We start from the raw sequence: 14,097 nt of genomic DNA, 5'->3' as shown, positions 1-14,097 counted from the left end.
GAGATTTGCTTTGAAATTAAGACGAGTTATTTGGAGGAGCCATTGTTTAACCTCACAATTTTAGAAAGGTTTGTATCGTTCCTTTAAGGCGTGTCTTGCTCGGACACAGACAAGCAAAGCGTTGGTGCGTGTCTCGCACGGGTATTCACAAGACGGAAACGTTTTGAGTAGCGCTTAGAGCCTGCGTGGCAGTATTTAGAAATAAGCGCGAATTTTCGTGTAGTTTCGAGCGCGTAATTTACGCAAAATATTTTTCTTGCTATTTTGCTTAGTGCGGGTCCTTTGTGGACGAGAGAAAGAAAATGTTAGTGCGTGAGTCGCACAATATTGGAAGATTTGCGGAGCTTATTCGGAATATGTGGATTGTTTTGAGAGGAAAGCCTTGTCTTCACGGCTTGTGCTTGTCTCGCCAAACTTGCGCAGAGAATTCATTCTCCAGTGTGACGCCAGCAACCGTGGTCAAGGTGTCGTCCTTGCCCAACTTAACGAAAGCGGTTAAGAACATCGAGTGCTGTACTCCAGTCGAAGACGAACACCGCGAAAATAGGCGCTCAGCACCTCTGAGAAAGTGTTTGTGCATAGTATGGGCCATTCAAATGCCAGCATACTAAATTCAAGGCACGAAGCTAGCGGTCGACAGCGACAATTGCCCTCTTGCCTGGCTGAAGCAAAGACGGGAAAAAAAAAAGAAAGCGGGAGACTGCTAAGATTGAGTCATTTTGCAGGAATACAACTTGGAGGTCAAGTATAGGAAAGGAAGACAGAATAAGAATGCAGACGGTCCGAGCCGGATATTTCAATAAAAGAACTCCCTGTGTTTTTCTTTCTCTTAAGAACGTGTTTTGTACGTATCGCTATCGATGTTATTGAGATACGCAACTTATTTCTGTCTTGCCGAGAGCTGAGCACGACAAAAAGAAGAAAAGAGAGCGAGAAAGGTAGGACTTGGGATGCGGGGATGATAGCGTCCGGTGGACGCGTCGCTCGGTCACGCCGACTGTATTGCGCGCGCGCTTGTGTATGCCCAGGGAGGAGGCCACGACGAAGCGAAGGTTGGGACCTCAAGCTGCAGTGTGTCATCAGCCATCGCTTCCAGAACAATCCACGAGGGAGCGACTGTGACAGCTGCGGAGGTATTCTGTAAGAGTCCACCTAGTGGACTGTCCATTTTGGCCACTGCTGATTGGCTAAGGCCGCTCGTCTCCTCCTCCCCCGTACAGCTGCATCCAATCAGCAGCAGCCGAAATGGACAGTCCACTAGGTGGACTCTTACAGAATGCCCCTCCTGGTCACCCTCGAATCTCCCGGCGGCGATGAGCATCCCTTTTCCCATGAGGCCGTCCTTTCCAGGCGGGACTCTTATGACTGGCGTCGAATGCAGACGCACACATTTCCAAACCTTTATTTGAAACATGCTATTCACCCAACGCTGTACAGCGTTCGCTGTCCTTGGTGCGGAGGCCGGCCAACTCTCGCCCACATTATGTGGTATTACCAGAACAGGCCACCCAAAATTATTACACCAAAAATAGCCGGTAAACTTTCCGGAAGGGAGCAGTGGGAGACTTGGCTCGCCAGCGAGGATCGGGAGATGCAACTAGCGCTGCTCGACCAGGCACGGCGGACCGCTCAAGCCAGTGGGGGCCTGGACAAGGGGCTTCACCCACTCGCCTTCCGCACTTTTTTAAATAACCGTATTGATATATATTTCATCAGCGCGCGCCCAGAAGGCGACGAGCACCGACATAATCAAAGGAGCTCGGCACAATTAAAGGAGCTCACTTCAGGGCGACAAGTGCCGCGCTCCGTGGAGGCGGCAACTATCGCGAAGACCGCTCGGCCTGACAAGCTGGCCTGATTGGCGAAAGGGGCCAACGTCGAAGGCTACCGTGGTAACAGCGTCGACCTCGGATTCAAAGATTGCTACACGCTTGCACCATATGCGGGGGCGAAGGTGCAACATAGGAGACTGAGTTCGGCGGAGCGGTGCGACATCGTGGGAGGGATTTTGCGACCGATGCGACGATTGTGATTGGCCGAGATATAGTAATCAGATTCCCTAGTCTAGTCTCTTAGAGAAGACAACTGTTTCAAAATCGGTGACTTTTGGTGCAATGAGAAAGTGTGTTGACCTGTCCTGATCTGAGCTCAGACATATGATGTCCTCCTACATGGAGTGGGCTTCCGTATCTGGAGCCAGTGTAAATGATGTAGAAAAAGGGGTTTATTTTACATTCCTACTACCGGACTACTCATCAATGTGCCGGGAGGATTCCTGGCCTAAACGCTACCCCGAGCCTCAACACTTTACTACCTTCGACAATTTAGACATAGTAAGTGTTGCCTTTACTCAGCAGTTAGTAGGTTTCATATACAAATTAGTGAAAGGTAACACCGCCGTCACGTGTGGTCTGTTATGCTGCGTAAGCCACGGTTTTAATGAGATTTTTAGATAAATCATAGTTTCTATCAGTATGTTGGATTAATAGTACTGTGCTGCACTGTGGCTAGACTACGTTATACAAATATAGGTTCATAACTTTATCCACACACATAGATGGCCCACCGGTATAACCTGTGCTTCTGAAGGTTATGCCTAACATACTCATAAGGTCATTCTTAGAAACAGTCGGCCATTGTGCGCTGCGTTGTTACCCTCTGTCGTTCGTTACATTCTGTGCAGTGAAATTTATTACGCACAACCCAATGTTCCCGTCATGAATCTTACGTGCCGTTATTTGATGGTGTTACGATTATTTTATAGCGTAGTAAATATCGCTAAAACATGTGGTAATGCGGTTCTCTCTCTCTCTTGCATATTATAATACACGTTTGGAAGCTAAACGACCTAATTATTTTTTGGCATTGGAAGCGTCGCTTGTTAGCAAGAAAGGTCCCACTAACATAATTGGACAGCAAATTCCACTATAATACGGGTGCCATATCTACGGTTCGTAAACTAACTACGTGTGCTATAGTCATATGCACCGCCCTCCTAGGTCACAAGTTCCGCGATAACTCGGGTAAATACGAAGTATTATTTTCTGTAATATAACAGGTCTTTGTAACTATTTTCGTTGTGGTTCCCCACACGGAGTAACAGAACAGAACTTGGAATAGAAAAGCGCGTAGTATGTGTCGTTCGAAGCCAAAATCGGCGTTAAATGAGCTATGCTATACATAAGATCTGTAGCGCTCAGTATAAAGATGATTTACACGAGTTTTTCAAGTCACCTCGTCGTGCATGGAGCTACTCATTAAAGGATTGTTAACCGAAAGTTTTAAGAAATCACCGTCACAAATTGTTCGGAGCGAAGCCTATTGTTGCATGACCGGAATATAGTACGTGTTTTGTCTAATTTTGATGTATTTGCATTTAATCATTAACCTAGCGATAGCAAATAGCTATTAGCATTACAGTAAAGTTTTTAGGGTTGTCATAAAAAAAACTTAAGAGCTATTCACCCGACCCTGGATGTCCGCGGAGCTTTACGGTCTCTTTGGGATTTTGTACGTTCGGCGAAAGTTCAGAGGCGCTACTAGCTGACCCTGTCTTGCAATGGTACCAGACGTTAGCATTTCTTATTTTAATAAATTTTGCGCGAGCCTCTGGAATTAATGCTGACGAGCAATGCCATTTACATATTAGAAGTAGACGACCTAATTTAAGGGAACCTAATGGAAGCGGCAAGTTTAACTGCTCAGACTGCTTGCGACTGCATGGATATGTTCATAAAATGACACTGCCTATGCCACGTACTTCGTACTTCAACATAACTACCAATTAAAGTTCATAGCTGAAGGTATGAACTGAATTTTTTCTATTTAGTTTAGAAAATAATGTAAATTTCTATTCAGTGTCAGCATGGTCATCGTAATTCGTTCACTTCCGAAGCAGATCGAGCAGCTGATGATGCAGGATGATGCGGGAATCAGCTATAGTGTTGTCGATCCGCCATGCCAGAATTCCGCGAAGAACGCGGGCTCACTGTTGGCAAGTCGCTCATGTTCAACGGAGGACACACACATTCGCAGAAGCCGAAAACTTAATTGGTGGAGCACGCAGTAATTTCCGATCCCCAAAACAGCGCATTTCTTTAAACCATATTTGAGAACTGAGCTAAGCGCTCTCGCTCGAAATGAAGGACACAGAAGAAAAGATTAATCCGATCCGACGGCATTGCAGACGGTGCATTAGCACTGACGACCCATATGTGAAATAGTGGGGAGTTCGGAAGAGTAAATACATGGCTTCTAGCAAATCGCTAATCCGAAATGACTTGCAGCGACATGAACGCCGGCCTGCGACCCCACATGGAACGCGGTCAGACGCTGTGTACACTTGGGACGTCACTCGGAAACCAGCGCGAGGCGGCTGCGTATACTACTCGGCAAACCCGCACATGGACGCGGGTCAGACACGCCCCTGTGCGGATGGCCGCGCAGAAACCCAGAGGAGTCGCGGAGATGCCGGCGGATCAGAGGCGGAAATGTAGATCCTCGGGGACAGGGCTCCGGGAGTCGCAAGCGGAACGAGAAAGCCCCGACGACGGAATAACGAGCAGCGGGGCGCCGGGAAAGCGCGGCGCTGTGATGGGGCATTTCACGCAGGGGGAATACACGCGCGCATGCGGCGCGTTGGCAGGCGACCCGCTTCGTGTTAATTGCGTCCAGCTTGTCACTTTGTACAGTTTGCTTTACGGGGCGGTCGGTCTACGGGCAATTGGATCGAAGTCGATCCTTTAATACCGACTGTCACGGGTAACGTGACAGCATGCACTCGGACCGGACATCTGCAGAGATTAACAACGGACAGACAGACGATGGGGCGTCGTTCGAAGAGAAAATCCGAAAAGCTTTTCCTTGGAACTTCACTCACTGACCAGCCTCTTCGCTACAACGATGACATCTTTTTGCAAAACTTTTTGTTTAAACCGGCTCCCCCCCCCGCGTATTGATGCGTGAATCGGCCAAACAGCGTCACTCCCGGATATCAGAAGGCCAGGCATGTCCTGTCGTGACACGCCTGACGGAAGTGGAGAAAACACTTCTTCCAGATGCACACAGCGTGACTTCGTATATAAGCACATACCTTGGTGCATAAGAAGCGGCATAACACGCGCGAAATGTACGCCTGAAGAGCTGCGACCACTGTGAGCACACCCTGACAGACGCTGACGACGTAGTCAAGCAGCGCAACGACGCGGCCCTTCCGTGGCTGAGACGCGTTCATGTTGCAATATGATGGGAGAGAGGGGGGGGCGGGGGAGTACTTGCGCGCAGACACGCGCGACAAGCGCCGGTGGGTCCTTAGCGCACAGCTGGCGGCACGACATTCCAACGCAGCCGCCGCGAAGGCTGCACTCTAGCGGGTAGGTGCCTGTATACTATTTATCTAGTGCTGGAAGAAAGACCAGAAAACTGCGACGACAGCTCGCGGAAGCTTCAGTTTCGACAACGAAGCTGTTAAGGGCTATAGTTCCTCAGGAATTCAGGTATTCCGTGCGTAGGCAAAATCATGCCGCGGGCCGACCCGCGGCGGAGGTGAAGCAGGTGGCGTTAAGTACTCCTTATACGTGGGCCGATCGCGAAGATTGTACAATGCCGGGCCGACCCGTCGCGGAGGTGCTATATGCCATTAAGGGGCCCACATACACAGCTTCGCTGGTCATCCTTCAGATAGTAAAAGGGCACCGAGCTTTTTCTTTTTTTTTTTTTCGCACTTCGCAGAATGTTTCATCATTGCGGCACCAGTACACGGATGGATCTGGACCTTTACTTGGCTACTATGATTACACTTCTGCAGACACACTATCTCCGAGGGTAACAGCGCTTTTATCTGGCATTTCATTCACCGTCAGCTGTTACAGTGCTGCTGCTCTCTCTCTCTCTCTCTCTAGAACAAATGTCGACACAAAGGACAGCTGCAGAGGGGCACAAGAAAATGCTATCGAAGACAGTTTAGTATGCACACAAAGACAAAAGAAAAAAAAATTAACTATGCACAAACTGTCCAGTTTCATCTACATGAACATTCTGAGCCCTTGATTACGCGAAACTGAACGTAATAGAAGCCCAGCTCATTTAGCGCACCGGTGGCAGACATAGAGAGAGAATAGCGGAGAGAACCGAAAAATTTTCATTTCATCTTCGGTGCTCACTGTTCGGCATGTTTAACAATGCAACAGATAATACTGCGTCATTGATTCCTATGTGTTTGAAAGTGTCATTATTATACTCTTTTCTTTTATAGGATATTTCCGCTCTGGACTATTCGTCCTCCGCTGGAAAGGGACGGGAAGTGGGATGTGATGGTGGGGTCGGAGGGTGATGGAGTAAGACTACTCCACTGTTGCCCTTATTGTGACGGGGCAATTTTCTTCGTTAGAAATCCTATAGGTGGACACCCACCCAGGATTCAAGTGAGCAAGAGTAGTCATGTCACCATAAGTCTTTGAGGGAGTTTTACCCAATTCCAGTAGGTACCTATCCTCCACCGGCTTTGTTGCCAGCACTTCCACTATTGCTGTTGAAAAATGGCGCATTCCCATAATACAGGTTGCGTAGTCTTAATTGCGTTGTGCATTGCTTGCACAAGGGATCTCCAAAAGAGGAGGCCTTTAGAGATGGTGAAAACGCTGCGTCACTTTGAAGGCGGCGTGTGAAGGTTTGTCGCATCCTTCACTAAATGGTGGAGGCGGCGTCCATACACCGCCTTCACGACGTCTTGGAGAAATCGTTCTTGCTCTGGCATGCGCTGAAGGGTCGGAGGCATTCCTCTATTTTTTTCTTGTATCTGCAACGTGGTACACCTGTGCTCGGTTGTAAGCAACTTGGTGCGCTCTTTTGTTGCGAATATATAATGAAATCTATAACGTCACACTGACGACATCGATGCTGAGTCCTGGGCACGAAATTTAGAAAGGAAGTTTGACTATACATTACCTGCATTACCTGCACGTGAAGCAAATCACCGTAACGCACGGGCAAGCTGAGCGTCCTGCCATATCTCCCGGCAGAGCGGCTAAAGTGTCATCGGGGAAAGCAATCCTCTGACGTAACATTAGGCATCCCGAAAATTCAGATTTTTCGATGCCGTAACTTAAGGCGGCAACGGTGTACACGCAAAAAGAATGACTGGCTGGAGGAACGAGCAAAAAAAAAAAAATAAATAACTGCTCAACACGGACATCCTAACCCGCATTTGTACATGCAAGCCATCCCACGAAGATCTACATAATGCCACTAAAATGGTGACACTGCTTGCGAGCAGGCTGTCATTCACCTGGGGTCACCGATTTCAAAACGCTGCCGCACAAACCTCGTTCTATTACACCCGTACAGGTCAATTTATAAACACTAACCACACACATTGTGCAAAGGCAACAACCGAAGTGCTTTATGATTTATAACACATGACGTTCGCTTCGGGGAGCCTCCAGGACCTGGAACGTGACAACTAAGCGGTCGTTCACCATAGCCATGCGCGTGTTTCGCAGAATGTGCATGTTCATGCGTGTGCGGGAGGTAGTTGGAGGGGGGGGGGGGAGAAAGATAAAAACAAAACGTCTAGACAGTCATTACATAATTACTACACAGCATGAAGCCTGGCTCATGAAGTACTGACTCACTCACAGGAAGTCACGGCCCGGAAGTGACTCAAACCTAGCACAGCAAGCAAAACGAATACAGCGCACACGAAAGTACAAGGGGGGACAGAGAGACACGTGTAGCGGGCAATGCACAAGCAGAACAAAGCGACAAAAGGCAACACCCTGTTGATTATCTCACCAATCTATAGGCGATGCTGGAAAGGTGCAGTGAAGGGAAAGACATTCGAATCGGTCAACGCGCAGGGAACTACCGCGGCTCCGCACGAGAGGCTTCGTTGCGCGGAGCACCTTCAGCTGAAGGGGACGTTAGAACAAACGCTTTTCCGCGTGCGAGAATAACCGCATGTGCCAGTAACCCGAAAACGCGTAATTCGAGCCGGAAGGCCTCAGCTTTTGACGACGCTCGTCGACGGGAATGACCGGTAATTGAGGCGTAATGGTTGCCAGAGGCGGCTACGCAGATTCGCATGCACGGAGGCGTCATGCTGGAAACTCAGCCGCCCATTGAAAGGAGAAGAGCCGGCCGCGTTCGTGACCTCAGCGAAGGTGCATGCGCTCTTTCAAAGGCAACGTGGTCAGAACTGCAATCATGGCAGGGCATGCACCGCATCTGAGTGATCGCACCAGAGGCTGGCATCATTGTGTCTCGCAGCTATGGTCGGCAAACTGCGGACCACACGCGAGCACTGCCGACGTTAGCATTCGAAATTTACAAGCGGCGCACAAGCCCCGTAGAGCGACTGTCCTCCGAAAGTGAGCGAAGAAACGCTTCCGGCCTCCACGCAACCAAGCAGTACTGGTTGCGCAAGCATCCGTACGCGGCAGGCTCGCGCTCATGCCGCGCGCGTCAGCGAACGGGGCGGCCTTGTGACGCCAGCGGCCAGTCGACGTCAAAGGGCTTCCCCGTGCCATCGGAGACGAGAGGCAACCGCTGCTATCTGGGCGGGAAAGCGGCGCACTGCTGCCTCGTGCAGTTCGGGCCGGCAAAATGGGGTGCCTCCGAGAGCAGAAGCAGCAGTCCGTAGCAGCAACGCAAAACACAGGCAGGCGGTGGGGCGTCAACTGCGGGAGCGAACTACTACGCGGAAACAGAACGCACCGAAGGCGGCAGATCACCGCAGGCCAGCTGACACGAGCGCGGGCGCATTGCCAAGCGAGTACAGGGGCAGTCGAGGCAAGAGCGAATAAAGCATCCCATTACGGCGCACGCACGCGGCTGCGGTACACGCGCTGAAGGCGCCGCAGCGGTGGACCGAGAATGACGAAATTGCCAAGCTAGGTCCGTACTTTGCTTTCCGTTCCTTTCGCCATTCGTCACTGGCTCGGACGCCGCCGCGCCGGTGTTGTATAGCCGCTGGGATCCGGCCACGCTGTGCGACGCATATGGAGAAAAAAAAAAAAAAACACACAGCAAAATGGGATGAAAAAAGATGTACGAAATACATGCATCGTCATCGCCTTAGTTACAGCGCTTGCTTAAAAAAAATGCACGGCATAAAATACGCGGTGCAGTCTCCCATGTACTGTTTCAGCAAGTCTGGTCAGCGCATTTTGTGAAATCGCAAGGAGGAAGAGACACCATCAAAAAGGAGAGCCGAAGCTTCAAGTCCAGGGCCTCGCTAGCGTTATGCTCCAGCGCTTTTCTCCAGTGTGCGTGTGTGAGAGAGAGAGAAATCGTTACGATATACGGCCTATTGAACAAAACTATCAGCCTTTCGGCACCGCCAAGTACGTTACTTGAAGTATTGAAGCTCTATATTTGGGTATTTCGTACTTGCTTTGAGGAATGCCCCCCCCCCCCCCCCCCCCCCCCGTAAACTTCACCGAACACCACCTCCTACAGTCCACTGAAAACTATATGGTGGAAAATATCGCAATAAGCAATTTCACATTCGAATGTTTTGGCTCACTGTCTTCGCGTTTGACGTCACTGCATAATGTGCACAAGACTTTCCTATTGCCTGGGTTGCAGAGAACCTGAAAGGCCGGATGACGCGAACAAAGGATCCGAGCGCATCTTTTTTGAAAACAAGATCGGCCCCGTAGACAAGAAGCCAAGATGCAGCGAATGACAAAAGACAGGCTTTGAAAACGATTAACACCGTCAGGCAGGAAGGGATGTAGCAACAGGTGGGAAAAAAAGAGAGGGCACGGGGTTCTCGGTGCGAGGGGGGGGGGGGATGCAGCAATTAGAGAATCGCAAATGGGTTTTGAGTGCAAACCGGCTCGACCAGGTGTCTCCTCGGTGTCAGCACTGGCGATGCTTGAGGCGCCAATGCAGCGACAGTTGCCAATTGGAGACGGGCGGCAAGGTGACCCGGTTGTTCAACCGCCGACTCTCGCGGCATTCCAAGAGGCTCGAGTTACACGACGGGGAGGCAGCGCGGAGAGCAGCTCCGCTGCGCGCACGTGCCCAGGGGATGCTGAGCATGCATGCCGAAAGTGACAGCATACACGATCGCCTTGCGCGAGATCAGAAGCCGAGAAATGGATGCGGACACCTATTACGTGCGCGAGCGACGATACCGAGTGGAGAGAGGCTGTCGGACATGCCGACGTACATATGGAAATAGCGCTCGAACGGCATCAAACGACACGCAGCCAGCTAACGTAGCATGGTCGAAATTCCTGTTTGCTTGGCGCCACACGAAGGAACACGGTAGCCCCTCACTCATTAAGCTGCCGTATGCAACCATCTAACCACCGAGGAGCTTCACATAACAACGCAGCGATTGCCCAGCAGACGCGCCTAGCAACTCGAAGCAAAACCGGAACCAATGCAACGTAACGCCTTTCCTCTCTTTCCTCACATAAACAGCAAGCACGTGGTCAGGATTCCTGGAAGCTGCGGTCCCACGAGGCGGTTGCGCTTCCGCTGTGCTTCCATGCATATGTCTGCAGCGGCAGCGCTCGCCGAGGGCCCTGACAGTGGGCCCGAACGGTGCCCACACCAACGAGTGCTGCGTCCTTGAAGCCGGCTTGCACGACCGCTCTTGGCGGGCGTCCAGATGGAGGTTTTTCTTTTTCCGCCACTGAGGACGGCAGCCAGCCCGGTTCCGCCCGTGGCAACCCTCTTCGCGCCGCCACGAGCCACTTTCGCTGCTGCCGTGTGGACAGTGCTGGAATCTGCTTCGACGAAGCGATAGGCGGAAGTTCGCTCGCGCCATCAGAAATATCTCGCTCGATCACTGGAGGCTTTTTGGCGCCCAACAGGAGCGACGCTCTTTCATATCTTTTAGTTACCGGCCAGAATGTGCTACGCAGTGCAATTAGGCAAGCTTGATCGCTAACGCAGATTGCCGAGCGAGCAACAATTGTGACACTGATGCCACGTGAACCTTGGCAAGAATACACATGCGAGGCCAGGGACGGCATCGAAAACACCGAGGTCGTGCGTTTTATAGGCTGCATTGCAAAAGGGGGTAGCCCTGCAGGAAACAGAGGAAGATTATAAATAGTTCAGAACTGTGGTCACACCCTGCGTGAATATGCTACCTGTATCATATACCACCTGCTGTAAAGGATGACAGACAACTGTAAAACGCGCTTTTCCCAGCGAGCCCAACTTAACGTATACTGTCAGTTGTTAAAGTTCAAAAACCAGAAAAAACAAGCGGACGCGCCAGACACGTTTCAAGAGCCAAACGCCCGATTGGTACTAAACTTTGTAGCATCGACAGCTGCTCAATGAAAATGAGCAGTGATGCTAACCGAAGGAGTTTCCTTACTTCCCATATATCGGTCCAAAGGAAAATCAACTAAGAACGCTCGCTTTCCGACAGTGCACTACCATCAAGGTTCATTTATGGTAGCGATAAATTACGATATACATGGATGAAAACGATAGCGCACTGCGTCAACCTCAAAAAAGTAAAATAAGCAAATTTGATACGGACGAAAGGATGAAGCTGCTACGAGCAGCTGAGTCTGCCAAGAAAGGCCAATGGAAAACACGGGGTAGGCGGGAGGACGATGAGCAAAACGAGAACAAGGTAAATACGGGAGCCAATGTTTCGACAAGTGGGCTTTTCTTTTTCAAGAAAGGCTCTTGACACATAAGCACGTTCTGTGACAGTCTCTTGATTACTTCATTCGCCACTTTTAAAAGGAATCACATGCTTGGTTATTACGAGCTAAAACCACGATAATGATGAGACACGTTATAGTGGGGGTCTCCGGAATAATTTTCACAATGGGGTTCTTTAACGTGCACCTAAATCTAAGTAAGTACACGAGCTTTTTTTTTTTTGCATTTCGCCCCCACTGCGCCGCCGCGGCTAGGAATCGAACCCGCAACTTCGCGCTTATCAGGGCAACGCCGCAGCCGCAAAGCCACCGCGGCGAGTCATTCGCCACTTATTCTTGAGCAAAGCACTACGGGTCAAATCGCGCGCCACTGTCGCAAGCACTTGCTTTCTGTAAGGAAGCGCGCGACGAATTTGTCAAATTAAACTATGAGCAGTGCGACTTGCCAGAAGGCGCAATACGCGTGCGCACGGATTTCACGGGCAGGAATGAGCAGCGGTGTTTTTCCAAGGTCACAATGCGGAGAAGCGCGACCAGGAATACAAGACGAAGCCGCATCTACCGCAGACCGCCTCCTCCTATGTTGCAGCCGCCTGAGCATGTCTCATCCTGAGTAAGACGGAAGGTCAAATTACGAGACTTTTTCGCACAAGGCATATCGATGGCTTAAGACACATTCACAGTGCTGCCACCGAAATTTGCTCACCGCACAGCGAGCGTAGCTGCCGAATAATGCGAAATATTTGATGTAACTTATGGCCCGGAGAAGTCTGGCTTCAGCAGAGCATAAACCGCAAAAGAAGCTTCACGAGCGGAAGAGAACCGAAGCCCCATAGCAACCGAACGCACGACACGGCAGTGTTTACTGCCGCATCCAAACGCATGACGCGCACCATGGCATAGGAGGTTTCCGCGGAAGCTTAAAAAAAAAAGGGGAGGGGGGGAGGAGAGAACGCACAGACAATTTTTGGCCATCGCCACCTCCACTACGATCTATATTTGTCGCTCTCTAAGCTGGCTCTTATCAGAATAAAATCTAAAAACAAACGCAGAGCACGAGTATCATTGACTTTCGCTAACCATTTCTCGTGCTCTAGTTCAGCTCGAGCAAAGCAGACGAATTTTCTGGCGCGCAGGCATCGTGCACCGAATCATTGCTTCGCAAGCGCGTCGCGATCGCAAAATGAAGCCAGGAGAACTTTTCTTGCGAAGATGTGGTGCAGTGGGGTGCTCTTACCTGTCATGATGGGCGAGCTGGTCTTGAACCCGCATGCGGAAGCCGCGGGCAGAGCCGAGCGCTGCTGCGTCCGGAGCAGAGCGGCAACGGCGCGGCCCGATTTTTTCAGTGCTGACGACGCCATTCCTTGGTGCAAAATAAATTTAGAAATTCAGCTTCTTCGCCAAACTACTGTGGGGAAATCCGTTAGTACGGAAAAGAAAACGCGGTGTGGGACAAGGTGCCCGACTCGATCACGACTGGCGCATAGGAAGAGACGGACGAGGTTCCCGACGGGGGCAAGGTCCTAAAATGCTACAACCGAGGGAGCAGCAGCAGCAGCGACAGCACCGGCGAACTGATGCGAGCGGCGGAGAGTCACAAATGCGCGCGAGGCCGTGCGCCTCGGAACTATTTAAGGACGCGGAGGAGTAGGGGCGTCATTTGCCGACAGAGGGTGCGTGCGATAGAGAAGCGGCGGCGGCAGCCGGCCGGCGTCGTAGCGGCGCGCGTCGTCTTGCCGTGACTTCGAGTAGGTGTATTTGCCTTGTCTCGACCAGTCCCCGCGATAAACTTCTTTACCTGCCCGGCGGCCGGCCTAATGTATTGGCGGTCCCTCTAGCAGGTCACTTGTGATTCACTTGAGCTACCACGCTTTCTACTAGAATCAAACAAAATAAGGTACGCGAGTTGGGTGCACGTCTTGTAAGCGCTCTGCTTACGAGCTTGAGCAGGGAGTCCCGCGCACGAATGCATCACAATTATCGACGTTTGTTAGCCGCGTCAACTCTGGACAAAGACGTGGTTATGTTCTTTTTGATTGTTCTCATTTTCATTAAAAAAAAAACGGCAGCGAGTGCTTCGACAACACGGCGCAACATTTACTCGTGACAGGCAAAAATGTAGTGAAATAAAAAGGGGGGGCAGGGGGTTGGGGGGGGGGGGGGGAAGGAGTGTACACAAGTTACACGCTCAAGAGCGGGGACAAGAAATTTCGAAAAATGTGCTTCAGGGTCGTTAGAAATCCCTAGCGGCGCGCGCGTGTGCTGTGGTGCTCTTACCTGTCATCGTGGGCGTGCTGATCATGAGCCCGCATGCAGACGCTGCAGGTAGAACCACGCGCTGCCGCGTCCGGAGCAGAGTTACTCAGAGAAATGTAATTAAGTTGCTCAGTAACAGTTAAAAAATAGGTAGAGCACATTCTGGTTCATACCGAAAGATTAAGCTACTTATTTATTAAGC

General features: G+C 50.7%; 1 protein-coding gene across 1 annotated transcript in view; it reads right to left on the bottom strand.

Moving 5' to 3' along the window:
- The window catches only part of LOC126547927 (glutamine synthetase-like), a 33,259-nt gene extending 20,004 nt beyond the window's left edge, over positions 1–13,255 (bottom strand). Inside the window, exon 1 of the mRNA XM_050195993.3 lies at positions 12,877–13,255. Within this exon, the coding sequence (XP_050051950.1) occupies positions 12,877–13,000 (124 nt within the window). The 5' untranslated portion in view covers positions 13,001–13,255. The remainder of the gene's footprint in view (positions 1–12,876) is intronic.
- Positions 13,256–14,097: the final 842 nt, after the last annotated feature.

This window comes from Dermacentor andersoni, chromosome 1 (assembly GCF_023375885.2).
Source record: "Dermacentor andersoni chromosome 1, qqDerAnde1_hic_scaffold, whole genome shotgun sequence".
Classification (NCBI taxonomy): domain Eukaryota; kingdom Metazoa; phylum Arthropoda; class Arachnida; order Ixodida; family Ixodidae; genus Dermacentor; species Dermacentor andersoni.
This window is presented reverse-complemented; position numbering and strand designations above follow the sequence as displayed.